The sequence below is a fragment of the Pseudorca crassidens genome, chromosome 6 (assembly GCF_039906515.1).
Source record: "Pseudorca crassidens isolate mPseCra1 chromosome 6, mPseCra1.hap1, whole genome shotgun sequence".
NCBI lineage: Eukaryota > Metazoa > Chordata > Mammalia > Artiodactyla > Delphinidae > Pseudorca > Pseudorca crassidens.
Genome location: NC_090301.1, coordinates 29,889,151 through 29,908,634, shown reverse-complemented (window position 1 = coordinate 29,908,634; position 19,484 = coordinate 29,889,151). Strand labels below are relative to the sequence as shown.

The 19,484-nt window shown below is 40.7% G+C and overlaps 2 protein-coding genes across 8 annotated transcripts in view; one reads left to right on the top strand and one right to left on the bottom strand.

Moving 5' to 3' along the window:
• Positions 1–16,058, bottom strand: part of INO80D (INO80 complex subunit D) — a 71,426-nt gene extending 55,368 nt beyond the window's left edge. For 5 of the 7 annotated variants that reach the window (XM_067740856.1, XM_067740861.1, XM_067740862.1 and 2 more), the window contains exon 1: positions 15,806–16,058. The gene's annotated coding sequence lies outside the window, so the exon portion shown is untranslated. Of the gene's footprint in view, positions 1–14,965; positions 15,129–15,655 lie in introns of those variants that run through there. The other 2 variants (XM_067740858.1, XM_067740859.1) reach the window with 2 other exon arrangements.
• On the top strand, positions 11,960–16,770 carry LOC137226794 (basic salivary proline-rich protein 4-like). The gene is made up of 5 exons (XM_067742366.1): positions 11,960–11,964; positions 15,161–15,708; positions 15,864–15,965; positions 16,053–16,419; positions 16,522–16,770. The coding sequence occupies exons 1-4, from the start codon at positions 11,960–11,962 to the stop codon at positions 16,235–16,237; spliced, it is 840 nt and encodes a 279-aa protein (XP_067598467.1). The 3' UTR covers positions 16,238–16,419; positions 16,522–16,770.
• The last annotated feature ends 2,714 nt before the right edge of the window (positions 16,771–19,484 follow it).

Here is a 19,484-nt window from a genome sequence, read left to right as displayed (position 1 = left end):
ACTGTTTTAATCATATCCCATAGGTACTAATACACAGAATTCTGATTATCAATACTTTCTAGTTGATTTGGATTTTATTTTTTTATTTCTCCTTTGACCCAAGAGTTATTTAATTTTTTCAGATGGTAGAGTTTTATGCTTCCCTTTGTTTTAGTGCTAGTTAAGAATAAGGAGCATTGGGAATTCCCTGGCGGTCCAGTGGTTAGGACTCCGTGCTTCCACTGCCTGGGGCCCAGGTCCAATCCCTGGTCAGGGAATTAAGATCCCACAAAAAAATAAAAATAAAAAAGAATAAGGAGCATACTGGTGTCTGAGTGATTCTCTGGGCCCAACAAAGGAACCAAGTTTCCAGAGCTCTGAAGACAAGGGGTAACACCCCAAAATATGGACTTATTTTCCATTCCACCTTCATTGGCCTAGCAGCTACCAAGAACAAAGGCTGCATCTCCAGATACCTAGTAAACAAATGCAGTACTGCTTCATGAACTGATTGCTTCTCTGAGGTGCCCACAAGCATATCTGGGGAGAAGCTTCATGAATAAGTCGAGGAACGGCTGTCTTATGAGACTGGAGAGATTCCACAAAAGAATGGATGTCATGAAGGAGGCAATGGTTCAGGCAGAGAATAGATGCTGAGATTACAAGGAAGCTGGAGAAACAGAAGAAACACTTGAAGAAGGAAAAGAGAAACAGCTGGCTGCAACTGCCCTCACATCTTGAGAAAACAGCAGCAGTGTAGAGGAGTGTGAGGAAGGACAAAGGTGCTGAGACCTTGCTGAGAGCCCAGAGAGCTGACTGCAGCACACACTCATCCCCTGGGCAAGTCCTCGGCTGCCTCCCAGGAGTGTAAGACCCAAATGAAGAAAAGCAAAAGCCCCAGTAGGCTCCTCAGGAGAATGGAATGGAAGACCCATCTCTTTCTCCAAACCCAAGAAAAAGAAATCAAGAAGCTGGTTAGCAGTGACCTTGAAGAGACAGCTAGCAGTGGAAGTCTTCCCAAGAGGAAGAAATCGTTCCCCAAAGAGGAACCAGTTAGTGACCCTGAAGTCAGAAACAAGAGTGCCCCCAAGAAAAAGAGGAAATTCTCTTCCAAGGAGCAGCCACTCAGCCGTGGACCTTTAGAGTCTGCTGGCAGCAAGAAGAGCAGCTCTAAGGAAAAGTTCTAAAAGCTATCCCAGGAAGATCAGAATGGACACTTCCCTGGTGGGGCATGACCCACAGAGATATTTCTCAACCCATCCTCTATATCCTAATAAAAACAAATTCACAAGGAAAAAAGAAAAAGAAGGAGCATAATCTGCATATATTTCTGATTTTGCATTTGACTGAGTTTTTATTTGGGGACTAACAGATATTCCTGGGAAAGAGTATTCGTTGTTTCCAGGGTATGTTGTTAGTTGTATCATATATCATGCTATTAACATTCACTATGTTATTACTTATTTCGTTTGCTTTCTCTATCTACCAAGAGCTGGAAGAGATGAATCAAAATCTCCTACTATCTTCTTATTTGTTTCTCCTTGTATTTATTTTATAAATTTTAAAGCTGTGTTATTTGATACAGAGATTCATGATCACTAGACTGTCACTCTTTATCATTAGGGAATATAACTCAATTGATGCTTTTTGTCTTGAATTCAACCTTGTCTGACACTAATACCTGGACTCCATTTTTTTGGATGTGAACTTGCTGGTTAAGTCTTTACCCATCATTTTACTCTCAGGTTTTCTGAGGCACTGTTTTAGATCACAGGTCAGCAAACACTGGCTTATAAGACAAATTTGGCCCACTGCCTGTTTTTGTAAATAAAGTTTTATTGGAAGGCTGTCCTGTTCATTCATTTACACGTTGTATATGACTGCTTTCATGCTGTAACAGTAGAACTAGTAGTTGTACCACAAAGCCTAAAATATTTACTAAATTATTATTTGTTGGTCCCATTTTTAGATGCATCTCTTAACAGGTTTGACTTTTTTGCTCCAATCTGAGTCATTTTCTTTTAATAAATGAGTTCATCCAATTAATAATTTTGTATTTACTTACATGACAAATGTTTCATCTTAATTTTATTACCTTATTTTTTGTATTGTTTTTAGCTTTCAATTCTTTTTATTACATATTTCACTATACAGTCTATTTTCTTAGAAGATTTATAGTCTGTGTCCTTTAAATAACATTTCTTTACTCCAAACTAAGAAAATTAGTATATTTAGCATTATTGTGATTAATCTCATGTTATGAATGAGAAAAATTTCCGTTTTTGTTAACTACCTACCCATTCCAACTCAGTGTTTCTTCCTTAGATTATTATTTCTACATTGCTATAGCTTATGACATTTTAATGTTTGTCCTACATTTAAAATTATTCGATGCTAATCACTACTCTTTTAACTTCGTTTTCAATTCATCTCTTGATTCAATAGTTGATAAAATATTTACCTCCCTTTTCCACATTCCCCACCAAGGACTGACTTATGGAAAATAAGCCATGGTTTTTGTTTAAAAATATATGTCAACTGAAATTATACTTAAACTATAGCTTGCCTGGACATAAGTCTTGGATCATATTTTTTTCTTTTCTGTCTATTGACTTTGTATAATTTTTTTCCATGTCTCCTAGAATGAAAAAGCCTGAGGCCAGCCTCTTTTATTGGAGGTTTGATTTTTTTCCCCCCACTTTAACCTAACAATAAAAGTCTTTATGAGAATTCCCTGGCGATCCAGTGGTTAGGACTCAGCACTCTCACTGCCGGGGCCAGGGTTCAATCCCTGGTCAGGGTATTAAGATCCCGTAAGCCACGTGGTGTGGCCAAAAATTAAAAAAAAATTTTTTTAAGTCTCTATATTTAAATACTAGAAGCCATTCTAGAATTTCGTCTTTTATTGTGGGAAACTCTTCCTTAGTATCTTGAATTTTTTTTTCTACTTCATTTATTCTATTGTATCCTTCAGGGGTACCAATTATTGGTATGCTAGATTTACTGTCTTCCATATCTGTCTGTCTCTAGTCTTTATTTTTCGTTTATTTATTTATTTGCGGTATGCGGGCCTCTCACTGTTGTGGCCTCTCCCGTTGAGAAGCACAGGCTCCAGACGGCCATGGCTCACGGGCCCAGCCGCTCCGCGGCATGTGGGATCTTCCCGGACTGCGGCACGAACCCGTGTCCCCTGCATCGGCAGGCGGACTCTCAACCACTGAGCCACCAGGGAAGCCCTCTAGTCTTTATTTTTACTTTTTCCATTTTGGATTGTTCAAATTTCTCAAGCTCACCTCCATTATCATCAGCTATAGTGTATATGTGTTGCTTTGAAAGTGACCTTCATTTCTACAATGACTATATTTTCCTCTTTTATTTCATACCCTGGTTCCCTGAGCTCACTCTTATATCTTATTTATTTCTTGAGCTTTTGTATCTCATCTTTAAACTCCTGTTTCAGAGGAGCCATGTCTCGCCCCCAACTCTGCACACCACCTCCCAGCATAAGGGACTATTTATTCATAATTTTCACTTTCTCTGTTCTTTCTGAAAATGATCATCTCCAACACTCCTCCCTTAAGGCTTGACTCAATGTTGGATTAGTCTCCCCAACTCGCAGGGGCCCACATGGCATAGATTAGGGGATGATAATTTAGGCTTTATTTCTGTTCAGTTGACCAGATCAGCAGCTATATGGCTGCATGCTGCCAGTTTCTCCTCTACTCTCAACTTCTTGCAAAAATAGTACGACTCTACGGTTTGTTATTCAACCCCACCTCTCCTGCCACTCAGGGAGCACAATGTATATACCAACTTTGACATTCCTAGTAAGGGGATCACTAGTTTCGTCCTCATGGTGTGTCACCTACTTGGGAGGAAGCTGCTCCCCCCACTTTGCTTGAGTTCTACAGAGGAAATCATCCTCTCCTTGCATCCTCTCTTGCCCTGGTTCCATTCCCACTGCACTTAAATAGCACTAATTCATATATTCTGATTACAAGGTTTTTTTTTTAGTTATCAAAGATTGCGTTTTTCTTCTGTTTCTCATTCTCCTTATTCTTTTTAGTTGGTTTAGACAACAGAGATGTCAGTATTCTGACATCATTAACCAGAAGTATCTTTTAAAATTCTGTATAGTAAAATGTACCAAAATAAAATCAAAATCATAAAACAAATTATCTAAGTTTTACAACAAACATATTCCTTACGTTATTTTCTGTTTATTTTAAAGAATCAACATGTCATTAAAGAAGTTACTAAACTTGATTCATTTTCACTATGTCAAATCCATGTGATTCTAGCTTTAATAACAAGTATTTATTTATTAAACACTGATGGCAAGTCCATCATTTTCGGAGAAGCTATAGAGGATATTAATAGTAAAAGACATAATTTTTTCCCTGAAAAGATTATAATCTATGCAATGAGAGGCACTCAATAGAAAGGACGTGAATAACTGGAGGACTTCACCCAGAGCTCTGAGCACCCAGGCGCCTCTGGTCTCACTAAGCCCAAGGATAGGCCCTCTGTCCAGAGCAATGGATGTCTTCCTCTTTGTGCCCCCTCCTCCAGCCATCCCTAGCCTCAGAACACAGCTCAGTTGTCACCACATGCAGATTCCCTAAGGCTGAGTTAGTTACATGCTCCTCTGAGGTACTCTGTGCATTTCCCTGTTTTAACCCTTATCACATTCTACTTTAATTGCCTGTTCTTCCGTTGTTTTCCGTCTTAGGAAATAAGCTCCTAGAGGGATAAACAGCTTTCTGTTCATCATTATATCCCAGAGCTTAGCATAGTGCCCAGAAGTTAATAGCTGCTCAATAAGTACATGCTGCCTACATAATAGCTTCTGTAGTACCTCAATTCTAGGTTGTCTACCCAAAACAGGTTACTAGATTCACCCACCAATCATTAATTTTTAAAAATCACTAAATTGGTACTTCAGACAGTCTACACAATAATTTCTAATAGCCATAGCCATATACCAAGAGAAAGTATAATTTAGAAGCTTTAAATTTTTTGAATATTGCAGTACATCTGAGGTAACACCAAACGTTTCATCAAATAGATTCACATAATTTGCTACCCAATGTCTATCTGGCAAATAATGTTTTTTAAAACAATGTAAGGGGCTTCCCTGGTGGCAGTGTTTGAGAATTTGCCTGCTAATGCAGGGGACACAGGTTCAAGCCCTGGTCTGGGAGGATCCCACATGCCGCGGAGCAACTGGGCCCGTGAGCCACAGCTACTGAGCCTGCGTGTCTGGAGCCTGTGCTCCGCAACAAGAGAGGCCGCGATAGTAGTGAGAGGCCCACGCGCCACGATGAAGAATGGCCCCGCTTGCCACAACTAGAGAAAGCCCTCACACAGAAACGAAGACCCAACACAGCAAAAATAAATAAATTAATTAATAAACTCCTACCTCCAACATCTTCTGAATTAAAATCTACCTATTCAACTTCCTCCTAACTCTAAGAATTCATTAATCTATCCAACTGCCCTCTTTCAGCATTTGCCACAAGGTGCCAAAGCTCTTGCTAATGACCTCTATGCCATTACAAATGGGTGTTTAATTGCAATATCTTATAAACAACTTCTCTTCAACCTTAGTTTTTTTTACATCTACCTGTTATTTTTTTTCTATTAATATTTCTTTGATTTTTAACGTATTAAAGTCCTACTAAAAGCCAATTTTCCATCTCCTTTTTGAACAATCACCTACCTGTTCTCCATTTTCAAATCCCTCTTTTAAAAGCCCAATTCAGGGACTTCCCTGGTGGCGCAGTGGTTAAGAATCCACCTGCTAATGCAGGGGACACAGGTTCCATCCCTGGTCCAGGAAGATCCCACATGCCGCGGAGCAACTAAGCCACTGCGCCACAACTACTGAGCCTGCGCTCTAGAGCCCGACAGCTACAACCACTGAAGCCCGCATGCCCTAGAGCAACTACTGAGCCCGAGTGCCTAGAGCCCATGCTCAGCAACAAGGGAAGCCACCACAGTGAGAAGCCTGTGCACCACAACGAAGAAGAGTATAGCTGCTCGCCGCAACTAGAGAAAGCTTGCACGTAGCAACAAAGACCCAATGCAGCCAAAAATAAATTAAATTAATAAAAAAAATTTTTAAGCCCAATTTAATCTTTATACTTATATTTTCAATTCCTTAAGGTATTCAAACTCACTTTATATACCATAAAAGGAAAGAATGTTGGGGGACAATGGCCCTCTACTTTGAAATCTAACTTCCTTCTTAATGAGTATTATTTAATATCAAAACCACTTTGTCTATAGGGACTTCCCTGGCAGTCCAGTGGTTAAGACTGCACTCCCAATGCAGGGGGCACTGGTTCGACCCCTGGTTGGAAAACTAAGATCCTGCATGCCGCATGGCATGGCCAAAAAAAAATCACTTTGTCTGTAAACTGGAAACTATTCATCTGGTCTTCTCTACATTAACAGGTTTTTCCTTTTAAATTAAAGAAGAAATCATCACAAAAGCGCTAAGGTAGATCTCAGGGGAAGAAAAAAAAAACTATATATTTTTCATTTTTTACGTCTAGCCTCCCACCACTTAAGTTCTTTACCCCTACTGCACCAAAGATGAAGTTCACATGGCCTTCACTCATTGACATTCATTGTAAGATAAAATAAGAGATGAAACATATAATTTATAAAGTCCACATGATCTTAATCAAATGGCTTACAGACCCTAATATTTAAATACAATCCCACTGACTAATCCACTTAGAACTATACCTAAGCTCTACCTTTTAATACACGATGAATATCACTAAAAAAAAAATCCTAACCAGACTAAATGTATCACAGCTATAGTACATACTATATTCCGCTGTGGAAATAACTTGTTTAGAATTAGAATACAAACAGATCTATGTTCCCTTAAAGAAGAGAATTAAGGTAATTAAGCACTTAAGAGCAGCAGTAGAATATACACTCTTATTATTAACAAAAAAGCAAAAATAACTTATTACTGAGAATAGACCCACAGAAAGAATACTTTCACAGCAAACATATCCATATACTGAAATTCAAGAGAAGGAAATATGGGTAGGTGTAAAACAACACAAAAAAATCCTTCTTGATATTACATGCTGAGTTTAATGAAAAATAAATTCCTTTCCACAGTTTCTTTCTTCTGCAAAAACGGAGGAATAAGACATTAGCAGGGAGAAAAGTAAGAAAGATAAGCTTTTTTTTTTTCCTGAAGTACCTGTTCATATTTCTTTTTTTTTTTTAACATCTTTATTGGAGTATAATTGCTTTACAGTGGTGTGTTAGGTTTCTGCTTTATAACAAAGTGAATCAGTTATACATATACATATGTTCCCATATCTCTTCCCTCTTGTGGAGACAAAAGACCTGTATGCAGAAAATTATAAGACACTGATGGAAGAAATTAAAGATGATACAAATAGATGGAGAGATATACCATGTTCTTGGATTGGAAGAATCAACATTGTGAAAAAGACTCTACTACCCAAAGCAATCTACAGATCCAATACAATCCCTATCAAACTACCACTGGCATTTTTTACAGAACTAGAACAAAAAAATTCACAATTTGTATGGAAACACAAGACTCCGAATAACCAAAGCAATCTTGAGAATGAAAAATGGAGTTGGCGGAATCAGGCTCCCTGACTTCAGACTATACTACAAAGCTACAGTAATCAAGACGTATGGTACTGGCACAAAAACAGAAATATAGATCAATGGAACAGCATAGAAAGCCCAGAGATAAACCCACGCACATATGGTCACCTTATCTTTGATAAAGGAGGCAAGAATATACAGTGGAGAAAAGAGCCTCTTCAATAAGTGGTGCTGGGAAAAACTGGACAGGTACATGTAAAAGTATGAAATTAGTACACTCCCTAACACCATACACAAAAATAAACTCAAAATGGATTAAAGACCTAAATGTAAGGCCAGACACTATAATACTCTTAGAGGAAAACATAGGCAGAACACTCTATGACATAAATCACAGCAAGATCCTTTCTGACCCACCTCCTAGAGAAATGGAAATAAAAACAAACAAATGGGACCTAGTGAAACTTAAAGCTTTTGCACAGCAAAGGAAACCATAAACAAGACCAAAAGACAACCCTCAGAATGGGAGAAAATATTTGCAAATGAAGCAACTGACAAAGGATTAATCTCCAAAATTTACTAGCAGCTCATGCAGCTCAATAACAAAAAAACAAACAACCCAATCCAAAAATGGGCAGAAGACCTAAATACACATTTCTCCAAAGATAAGCTTTTAACAAAAGCAACCTACAGCCCTTTCGGTCTTCCAACAGCAACCATAAACCAATTTGCAAAAATCTGAACATTATTCTCTTTGGGACTGCCACTGTATCACCTCCATTTGGAATCTCTGCGTGTCATTACTGTTCTTTTGAGTCTCAAGTTTCAGAAGCACGTTCATTTCACTGCCACAGCATTTTCCCCTAATTGCCATCTGTAATTTTATATTCTACCCCCTTTTAAGAGCCTGGACCTACAACATACCTTACAATTTTTTCTAATCCAACATGAACCTAAATTCTCAGAATGTTAGTTTTCTAATATATTTAACACAAACGAAAAGAATTTTTACTTATCCCAGATCATATAAAGTCTTAAAAAGCATGTCCCCCCTACTTTAAGCTTTTTTTGAAATGAATTTTAATTCAACTTCATGGAGCATAAAAATGCGATACTAAACAGATTATTATTATTATTGATTTTTTTAAAAACCAGCAATATCCCACATATCAATGTGAAAAGTAGTAAAATTAGACTCAGAAATGATAAAAATCTATGAACTGATGTGATTCAAAGAGAAAGATCAGTGAGAAAAACTGTCTATCACCCCAAAATATAAACAATATTCAACATGAAGTTCAAACTTCAACATGAAGTTCAAACAGAAATGATAAAAATCTATCAACTGATGTGATTCAAAGGGAAAGATCAGTGAGAAAAACTGCCTATCACCCCAAAATATAAACAATATTCAACATGAAGTTCAAACTAGAATATTTAAAAATAAATTGCTTATTGAATGTCTATTATGTGCCAAACACTGTGCTCAAACAGCACTGTACAAATAAGTTTGCACTGTGAATTTTAATTAAAATGGCCTTTATGCTAGTCGAATTCTTTACCTAATTTACTAGAAAGGTAAGGATAGCTCATGCAGCAGTTGAGAGCACTTACTGTCTTTAGTGGGCATCAGAGATGGTGCTTCAATCTGGCTCTGCTAATTACTGGGTGTCTGACCTTGGGCAAGTTATTTAGGTTTCAGTTTTCTCAGTTGTAAAGAAAGGATTTACAATAGTATGTACCTCATTGAGTCACTTAGGAGAATTAAATTAGGTATTTCATGTGCATGGTACCTAGCACATACTAATCACTTAATGTTAAGTACTATTAGAAGCAGTAAGTAGTAGTTTATTGGTATTATTTTAATCAAAGACCTGCAGGGCTGAAATGCAGTTTCCAGCTGCTGCTGGTTTTCTGAATGGTACAACATAATTCTCGGTTAAGTCAGGTCCTCCCACCTTCTTGAGGCTAGGGTAACAGAATCCACTGAGACCTGTTTTCTATAATCCATATTAAAAATCTAATATTAAAATATCTTCTACATTCTACAGAACATCTATATTCCTGGTGTTCTGGTGTTCTTAGGATGACAATACTAGCAGAATGAGCAGTGTCTGATTGGGTTACAGCATTTATTAGCTCCAGTTAACAATCCTTTACAACAAATGCTTTCTGAGTTTCTATCCATGCCACAGTCACTCTCAATTGTTACAGAAACCCTATATTGCAGGACAAGAAGAAAGAAAAATTAAGTTGTAGTTACAGTCCTCAAAGTTCTTTTGTTCTAAGAAATCTGAAACCAATGGCCTCTTTGTTGCTGAATTCCAGGTCCACCTTTCCATCCTTATCTCACTTGACCTCTCTGCGGCACCTGACACTTTCTCTTTCTCGAAAACTCTCTTTCTGGCCACTCAGTCATGGCTTCTCTTGACCCCAGACTTAAATGTCAATGTTCCCCAAGATGCTCTTAATCTTGTTTTATAGGGATCCAAGATGAAATGCCTACATGGGCCACAGGGGTGGGCCATGGCCAGACTTTGGCAAACTTTGCTTATCTAAAGGCAGCAGACTCAAACCAGTTCCAACAAGTTGTCACGATTAAAACACACAGGCGCGCGTGGACCCAAGGGTTCCAGATCTTCCAATTTTTCAAAGACAAAAATCCAAATTTTCCCACAAAATCTTTTCCATGTCAGCAGCTCATTTAAACTGTTGAAATACAAGATGCGTGACCTTGAGCAAGTTATTTTACAAATCTGTTTCCTCATCTATAACGTGTCAATGATAAACTCACACACAAAGAGTGAATGTCAGACAAAACATTTTTACAGGCTTTCATTTTAATGTCTGCTCTACATCTACCCCAAGATTAGATTATTCCAAGTTTCAAGCAAATGTATAAAACTGTGAATAGGCATAAATGCATTTTACTGGAGAAGGGGCCAGAAAGATCATCAGATTCCCAAAAAAGACTAAGAACCACTGACTAAACCAAATTTTTCTAATTCTACAACTTCAGCTGTTACCCATACGAGGATGGTTCCCAAATCTACATCCCGTCAACCTATGAAGACCGCTTTTTACCTGCGTAACAGCCTCTGCACTGACTTCTCTCCATCTCCACTGCCACCTCGTTAGTCCAAACCTTCAATCTCTTCTCAGCAGCTGTCTCGCTTGCCCTCCTTCATTCCACTTTTTGTACAATTCAAATCTTCTAAAATGCAAATAATTTATTTGGCCAAAGGCCTACATAAATGTAAAATGAATCCAAATCCCTTGGCCTAAGTACAAACTCCTTAGGACCTGGTCAGGCTGACCACTCCCTCTCCCATTACAGATTCCTACTCCCCCAATTCCTACAATTTGCAATACAGAATACTCCTTTGTCCTTAGGCATTTATTAGTACTTGCAGGTCCCACCTCCTGGAATGCCTTTCTAACTCCTCCCATTCGCTCAGGGCAGAAATCCCCCCCTGGAAAATGCTAACTGCTTGCCCCTAGGCCAGAATAAGTAGGTTTCCTTCCTCCAGGCTAAACTATCCCTCACCATTCAAAGATGTAAATGTCAGCTTTATTTTTCTTCTCCACTAGACTAAAAACTCCTCAAGGGCAGACAATGTGTCTTTTTATTACAAGGCCCAGGGCTACCACTATAGAAGCTAATCTGTTAAATGAATGAAACACCACTGGCTTCAGCAAATCCTACCCGTCACCTCAGATAAACATCCTACCCTCCCAAGGTGAGCCTACCATAAGCCACAGACTACTCAGCCCTTCAAAGCCATGCAACACACACAGCTGCAGGCAGATAACTTCTAGAGTTTAAAAGGAGCTAGAAGTAAACCCACCTTCTCTGCCCACTGGTGTACTTACCACTCCTTTACATTTACCAACTCAGAGTTCAACGACAGAGACGAGGCTATCATCAAGCTACTGAAACTTTCTATGAATATACTGCTGATTTTTACTGGCACAAAAATATTTATTTGCCCCATGAAAGTAATTATTATATTGTATCTGTACTCAAATACGTATTAGTATTAATATATGCTGAGTCAAGCACTCATTCACAGTGAAAAATTCACATCGAGAATATTAAAAAATCTTTAAAGGAAAATATTATATAAAGGTCACATGCCAGGCAACACTCTAAAGGCTTTATGTGCAATTCCTCATTTAATCATCACAGCAACCCTATGAAAAAGGTGTTATTATCACCCCCTTTCACAGATGAATAAACTGAGACTTAATGAGAGTAATTTACCCAAGTTACATAGGTAGAATTCAAAGCCAATTTGTCTCCACAGCCCAAGCTTTTAAGCAATACAAAACTATACAACACTGTTAAATGGAAGATCCTGAAATTATGCGGTATGCACATACAATCACAAAATAGGGAAAAACACACACACACACAAAATGTTAACAATGGTTATCTCCTGAATGGGATGAATATGAGCAAATATTACCTTTAGTCAGAAAAAAAGCAAACAAATGAGAAATAGTATAGACGGTGCTAATAGAAAAGTAGAGTGGGCTAGGGGAATTAGGAGCCAAGCACATGGGCTATCTCATCTAATCTTTACAACAAAAAGAAGTTATTTCTGTTCTATAGATAAAGGCTGAGAACCTGCCCAGTGGAAGAACTGGGATCAGAACCCAAGGCCCAGCCCAAATACGGCTGACGGCAGGATACTATGCTACAAATAAAATGCAACCAAAAAGCTGTCTTAAAACCAAGTCACATTCTGGGAAAGAATCAGAACCAAGTAGCCTGGCATCTTAAGTGCAAGGAGGGGAAAAAAGGGAGACCTAAGGTTTTCATTTTAAGCTGATCAAGAGTAACTCTGCAAGTGTCCCCAAAAAGCCAGGACCAGCCATTACAGTCAGGGTTCTGGAATAAACTCATACCTAAAGGAAGTGGGGAGGAGACTCCACTGCTGTTTGTTTTGCAAAGCACAGAGTTGCATTAGCATAAGTTAAATGGACTTGGATGGGACACCATTGTATAGGCAGTGGAGTAGCTCCACTGGGGACAATTTGCTGCCTCCACCCCAGTCTCACCAATTCATCCATTGTTTACAAGTTACCAGGTGTGTGTGGGGAGACACGGAGTGCTACCTGTCTCGGAATATTGCTGTTAACTGTATTCACATACAAATACCTCTCATTATCAATAACTACTGTTCCAAAGCTGGATAGTGAGAGCTACTAACCCTGGGGAAACATTTCAGGTAAGAATGAATGGATCAGCATTTTTTTTTGAAATGACATGTTTAATTTTGGGTGCTCTGACTTGGAAATTTTTAAATCCATCTAAACTATAATTTCATTTCTCTAAAAATAGTACTAACATTACTCACTGAGAAAAATGGTTGGGGTAGGGTATACAAATTTCCTTACACAATTTTTTGGAGGAAAGAAAACGATTACTTCAGACTTATAAATGAAAATTAAACATCTGTTTTTGAAACTAAATATTTAACAGTGAAAAAGTATATTACCTTAGCAACTTAAAATTCATTTAATTTTGCCTTGAAAGTCTTTTCTTAGTTTCACATACAATGTATTTGAAAACCACCATTCCTTCAAAAATAAAGTAGCCCATGGGGTGATTAGATCAGGAAAGATGTGTAGGCCGGGGAGTTCAAAACTTTTGGGATTTGTTCATATACAGATTTTGGAAGTCTGGGAATATGATGCCAACAATATACCTTAAAAATATCAAATTATGAGGCAAAGAGATTTTTTTAAACCTTAAAATGTCCTAAGAGGCTCATAGACTGATTTCTTCCATCCAATATGCTCCAAAAATAAGGACAAGCTATAACAGAAGTAATAATTTTGGGTACACAGTATATGAAAACATCAAAATCAATAAGCAATTTCAATTAATCAATAAAGTTAAACAACCATTAAATGTAATTTGCATTTTTGTAAGAAATCCATACAATCTCAAATATCAAGCCTTTCTTAAGTAAAATACTAAATGGCTGGATGGCTGTCATTGTGGAGAAACAGAAGGAGTTTTATTTTAGGCAGACAAAAGGAAAAGAAGCCACACTTACTAAGAATCACAGAAGGAATCTCACTTCCACGCCTAACAGAAGTCAGCACTGACCAAGTCCTGGGTTACCCCTTGCCCTCTGCAAGTACCACCTTGTCCCTGGGTAACAGTGTTCTGGGTGGGTGGGGGAGGAGGGATGAGCAGTCAGAATGTGGAACACCTCTGCCAGCCAACTCCAGCCTGCTACCAGGCAGGACACACATACCTACACACAACCTCCTGTCCTAGGTCTGCTAAAAAAAAGCTGGGAAGAAAAGGTTGAATGAAAGAGGAAAAATCACCTCTCCAAACATGCCCACGCTGGGAGCTGGGAGTGGGGGGCAGGGCACATTAACATTTCGACTTCCACACTAAAGAACACCAGGAGGTTAAGTGTAGCCACAGGAAACATCCCATCCCCGAAAACCAGGAAATCTAGATTTGGAAATTTAAGTTTTCGATTTCTTTTTCTTTTTTTTTTTTTAACTTTCAAAACTCACGGCACCAAAATATAGCTAAAATTGGATCCGTTTAAACATAGAGAGAGAGAGAAAAAAAAAAACCCATACTCAAACCACACCGTGTCAGCTATGTTCTGTCCCCCGAGGACTCTTCCACAGACCCTTCTGAGTTGTGGCAATAACAAGTTTCCTTAAAATGCCCATTTTTCTATTTCTAGGGTCGAACCTAAGAGTATCACAGAAATCCAAATAGCTGTTATCAGAATAAATAAACGACTGATTCTTAAACTGCAGACTTTGTTTCAGGAGCTGCCCTGCCCACCTCCACTCCCTCCTCATTGTTAATGCTTCCCAGCAGGGTCCGTCCTGAGAACCTGGGTCTCCCTCTTGGGTCCCGTCCCCACGCTTGTTTTCCCGGACATTGACCAAATAGGACAGGAAACTCCTCCATCTGGGGGCTGCTCGAGACATCCAGCCCCCTCTCACTGACAGGCTCCTCACCGCTCCCTACCTCTTTCCCTCAGCAAGGCTGTCCAGAAAAGGGGGCTCGAGACCCAAAGGAGCCAGGGATGGGAGGAGGGTGGGTGCTCAATCTGAACATAACACCCCCGGTTTCCGGGGTGAGGGCTAAAAAAGCGATTAGGAAAGCCTGCCCCGTAGAAATACCACCTGAATTTACCTCCTCCCTTCCCACTGCAACAAGCCCAGTCACTAACTAATAAGCTAAGACAAATCCCTGGAAAACTTTTGCAAACGGGCCGAGCGGGCCCTCTCCCCAGCCGGGGGGCTCCCGGGGAAGGGGCTGGAGTCTGCAGCCCTGGAAGGGCTCGCCGGGGAGCGGGCGAGGGGTGCAGGGGCGGAGTACCTTCCACGGACAGGAACTGGCAAAGAGTTTCAAAATAGCCGAGTGCTCTCCCCCACGCCCTCGGGGGTCGCGAGCGCTAGGACCGGGGCTCCCCGAAAGGAGACCAGCCCCCAATTCGGGCCTAAAAGGAAACTTTCCGGGCCGCGGCTGCACCTGACTCTTCACCACCCCTTCACCCCACCCCACGCCCGCCAGGCCGCCCGCCCCGCCCCGGCCTGACCGCCCGGAGCGCAGAGGAGGGGGAGAAATAAATTCAACTATTACCGGAATCGGGGGTGGGGGGCGTCGGCGAGAGAGCGGGGGAGGGGGGCGGCTGGGCGCCCATTCCCCGCTCCTAGGCCCTGACGCCCCGGTCCCGGCCGCCCGGGCCGGCCGCCCCGCGGGGGAGCCTTCCGGGGCCCCGCGCAAGATTCGGCCCAGCAACGCCGCCGTCCCGCCCGGAGGCCCCGGGAGACCCGAAGGGGCGCGGGGAGGCCCGGGGTGCGGGGGCAGGGCGCGGCCGCTGCGGCGCCCGCCGGCCCGAGGCCTAACCGGCGCCCCCACCCCCACCCCGGCCCGCGCAGGCCGCGCCGCTCGCCCCGCTCCGGCCCCGGCTGCACCCCCGCCCGGCGGCCTGCCGTCGTCAACCGTGGGCGCCCCCCAGGCCCCCGAGTCCCCAGCCCCCGCCACCCCGGCGCCGGCCCCTCTCACCCTTTCATTCTCTGCCCGGGGCCTGGCGCGGGCCGGCGAATCCCCGGCCTCACGTAAGCGCGGTCGCCGCCCGCCCTGCCTGCGCGGCCCAGCCCGTCGCCCTACGGGAGCCCGGGGATGTGGGCCGGGCCTGGGGCCGCCTCTGCTTACCTTTCAGCTGCTTTTTTTTTTTTCGCCTTCCCCCCTTTTCCCTCGGCTGGTCTGACAGATCAGAGTGAGAGGCGCTGGCAATGGACTAGGAAGCTCGGCCGCCGCTGCTACTGCTCCCCCCTGGGCTCCGGCAAGAGCCTTTCCCTGTCAAGCAAGAGGGGTGAGGATCATATTTTTATTTTGGAAACTAAAAAGTGCTCCCAGGGTCGGTGATTATTAAGGGGAAATCCCTGAATATACTCTCCAGCCAAGAAGGCAGGGCTGCCGGAGCTGCACAAGAAGAGGCAGCAGCCTCCTACAGCACCACTACAGGCACTGCGAGGACATAACACCAGAGAGCAGCTCCTCTGCCCTCCGAAACGACAACTTTCCTACCATCTTGGAGGCAGAGGAAAGGGGGGCCGGGGGGAAAAGTGCACCCGCTCCCGGTAAAGTACAAATTTCGAATTCTCATCTCTGGAAAAAAGTCCACACCGGCCGTCTACACCGGCGCCTGGGGGAAAAAGCGGGGAAGAAACTGGGGGTGCTTGAGAAACGTTTGCATTTGCACCAGGGGGAAAAATGTTTCTGCATCTTCTGATGGCAAGAAATCTTTACAAGACACAGGTTTTCCGGTGATCATTGTTTTCTATTTTCTGTTTAATTTTTTCCATGTTCGTGAGAGTGGTGTTTGAATTTTTTTTCAGGCTAATAATGATTTTTTTTTTCCGTTACAGATCTAAGTTCTGGGTCTGGTGGTCAGTTTATAAATTTGGACTTCAAGAGACTTCCTAGCCACTTTATTTGTCTACTTATTTATACGTTTTTGTATTGATATACAGAGAGATTTATATGTTTCCTCATGTATAAAAATTTGTGTTATATATTCCCCTCCAAACTGAGATTGCTGGAAGACAGTTGTAAAGGGATGTCTTTTGTCTCCTTTTCTCAAAGCAATGTAAATAAAACCTATTGACTCTCCAGAAGGGCAAGATACAGCTGTTTATTTTTCACAGTGCAAATTAAGGCAGAGATCACTGGGGGCATAAATACAACTTAAGTATAACTGACCACCTTTATAGAAATAATCCTAATGCTGTTATGATCTGCCCATGAAGAAATGTTACTGTAAAACTGAAAACAGATTTTAAAGACAGCTTTAGATTTTCTCTAAGTACAATTGCTTATTTAGAATTATGTACAGGCATTTAATTTTTATTTTAATTTAGATCCTTTAAGGTTTAGATCTTTGGTGCATTACACATGTTGCTGTCCACTTTCTGTGTCACAGAATTGAGAAATGTGTCTATTGTTGTTAAGAGTTGAAATGCTCAGAATTTCTAATGTGCTGCCAAACTGTGTGAAGTGCTTTTAATATATTGCAATGGATGTCATGAATCTACTTTTTTCCAATAAGCAAAGCTTAGAGATAGATGGGAACAAAGTCACACAGTACAGAGCTAACACAGGTGAGGGAGAGAAGGGTGCTGCCCACTTGCAACAATTCCCATAGAACTCTTACTGGAGAAGAACAAATTGCAGAGAGATTTTGCTGTTTTTATGAAGAAAGAGAAGAATACTAGAAAATGAACAAAAAGTCTTTTTGTATGTTCTGCAGGGAATGGTGAATCTTGTACAAAGAGTTATTTTTCTGACGCAGGTTGGCTGACATAGTGGGAATGAATTTGTAATAGTAGTGCCTTGCATCAGTAGAATATTTATTTTTAATTGGGGTATAGTTACTTTACAATGTTGTGTTTCTGCTGTACAGTGAAGTGAATCAGCTATGTGTATACCTATATCCCCTCTTTTTTGGCTTTCCTTCCCATTTAGGTCACCGTAGAGCATTGAGTAGAGTTCCCTGTGTAGAGTTCTCATTAGTTATCTGTTTTATACATATTAGTGTATAAATGTCAATCCCAATCTCCCAGTTCATCCCACCCCACCCCCCTTACCCCTTTGGTGTCCATACGTTTGTTCTCTATGTCTGTGTCTCTATTTCTGCCTTGCAAACAGGTTCGTCTGTACCATTTTTCTAGATTCCACATGTATGCGTTAATATACGATATTTGTTTTCCTCTTTCGACTTACTTCACTCTGTATGAAGTCTCTAGGTCCATCCAGGACTCTACAAATGACCCAATTTCGTTCCCTTTTATGGCTGAGTAATATTCCATTGTATGTATGTACCACATCTTCTTTATCCATTCATCTGTTGATGGACTCAGTAGAATATTTAATTTCTTTCATTTAAAATTTATTACAAAGCATTTAGAAATCACTGATGACTCAGTTTAAAATGTTTTTTGAGCTTCCAAATTTAGAAATTCCCATAATGTTAAAATGAGTTCAGATAATGCATATAACATATTTATTATTTTCATGCTGACCCCCATCTTTATCATCTATATTTGAATACAGTACCTGAATAGTCTTGGTTTTCTTTTGCAGTTTTTTTCCCTTACTCTTTGCTAGAAAAATCTAAAGTAATTAAAGTAAAATTAACTGAGTCTTATCGTCTCAGAAACCTCAGTTATGAAGTTGTGTTCTATTTAGTTGTTTTTTTAATGTTTGGAAATCAAACACTTCGGTCACAACAAGGAAATCCGTTCCCTTAATGAAGAAATCTAGTGGACTTGAAAAACGTGTTTTTGAGCAACTTGTTTCTTATATGTGACATGACATGACTTTGTAGATATGCTTTGAATTTTTCAAGAAATTAAGATGTGTTTGCCTTAAGCTGACTGCACCCTTTTATGCAATCCCTCTTGTGACCAACAAGCTTGTTTGTGTGATGTCCATCAGGGGATAGGGATATGGTGCATAATCTTAGCATTTCAATGTCTTTCTCTTTATAAAGCTTGACTTGTACAGGGCTGTGATCCATGATGTTTATCCACCAGCTGAGCTAAATAGCCCAGACTTGGGGAATTACAGCCCCAACGACAAGAAATCCTGCTAGGTTTGTAACATTGGTGAATTTGATTGGTCAGTGTTTATTTCACTTGATAATTGAACTCATTTCCGGTGTTATCTCTAATTCCTAGAAACTACAGGTGCTGACAAAACTACTGACATAATTAACCTAAAATAAACGTATTTTGCCCAATAAAATTCGCAATACTGTACTCAAATTTGGCTAACATTGAGCCCCTAATACATCTTGGTAACCTTGCTGGACACTTTTATGTATGTGCTCTGGTTTAATTCCCCCAAGGGCTCCAAAAAGCATTATTTTTCTTTCCCTTCTCCCCTCCTTCTCCTCCTTTCCACTTCTTTCTTCTTTTAAATACAGTTGGGATAATCATCTTCAATTTCAAGGAATGTAGACGTTCTTGGCCCTAAGGCTTTCAATAAGATTCCAAATCCTTTAGCTCTATATTCTGAGGTGCCTTCCACAGCTCTGTACGCTATATCTGGAAATGCTAAATTTCTGCCATTTACTCTTTGCCAAAAACAAACTGAGTAGCCGGCAGCTGGAGCCCCTTCATTCACTAGTGGCAACCAGCGGCTTATTTCACCTTCATGAAGTCTAGTACCTAAGTCTCCATTGTTTTCAGACAAATATATATTTGTCAATTGAAATGCACTGTGTTTAAGAGAGATTTCCTTCCTGATCCTGAAAGGGAACAGTACATGTAATGCACTAGCATAATTAGAAATGTTACCTATGTTGTAAAGTTATGGTATTTTCTAAAAG

Excerpts from the sequence above, each read along its gene's own strand:
- LOC137226794 (XM_067742366.1), top strand. Across the intron at positions 15,709-15,863 it reads CGGCGAATCCCCGGCCTCAC|ATCAGAGTGAGAGGCGCTGG; the intron begins GTAAGCGCGGTC and ends CTGGTCTGACAG. Across the intron at positions 15,966-16,052 it reads TTCCCTGTCAAGCAAGAGGG|CCAAGAAGGCAGGGCTGCCG; the intron begins GTGAGGATCATA and ends TATACTCTCCAG.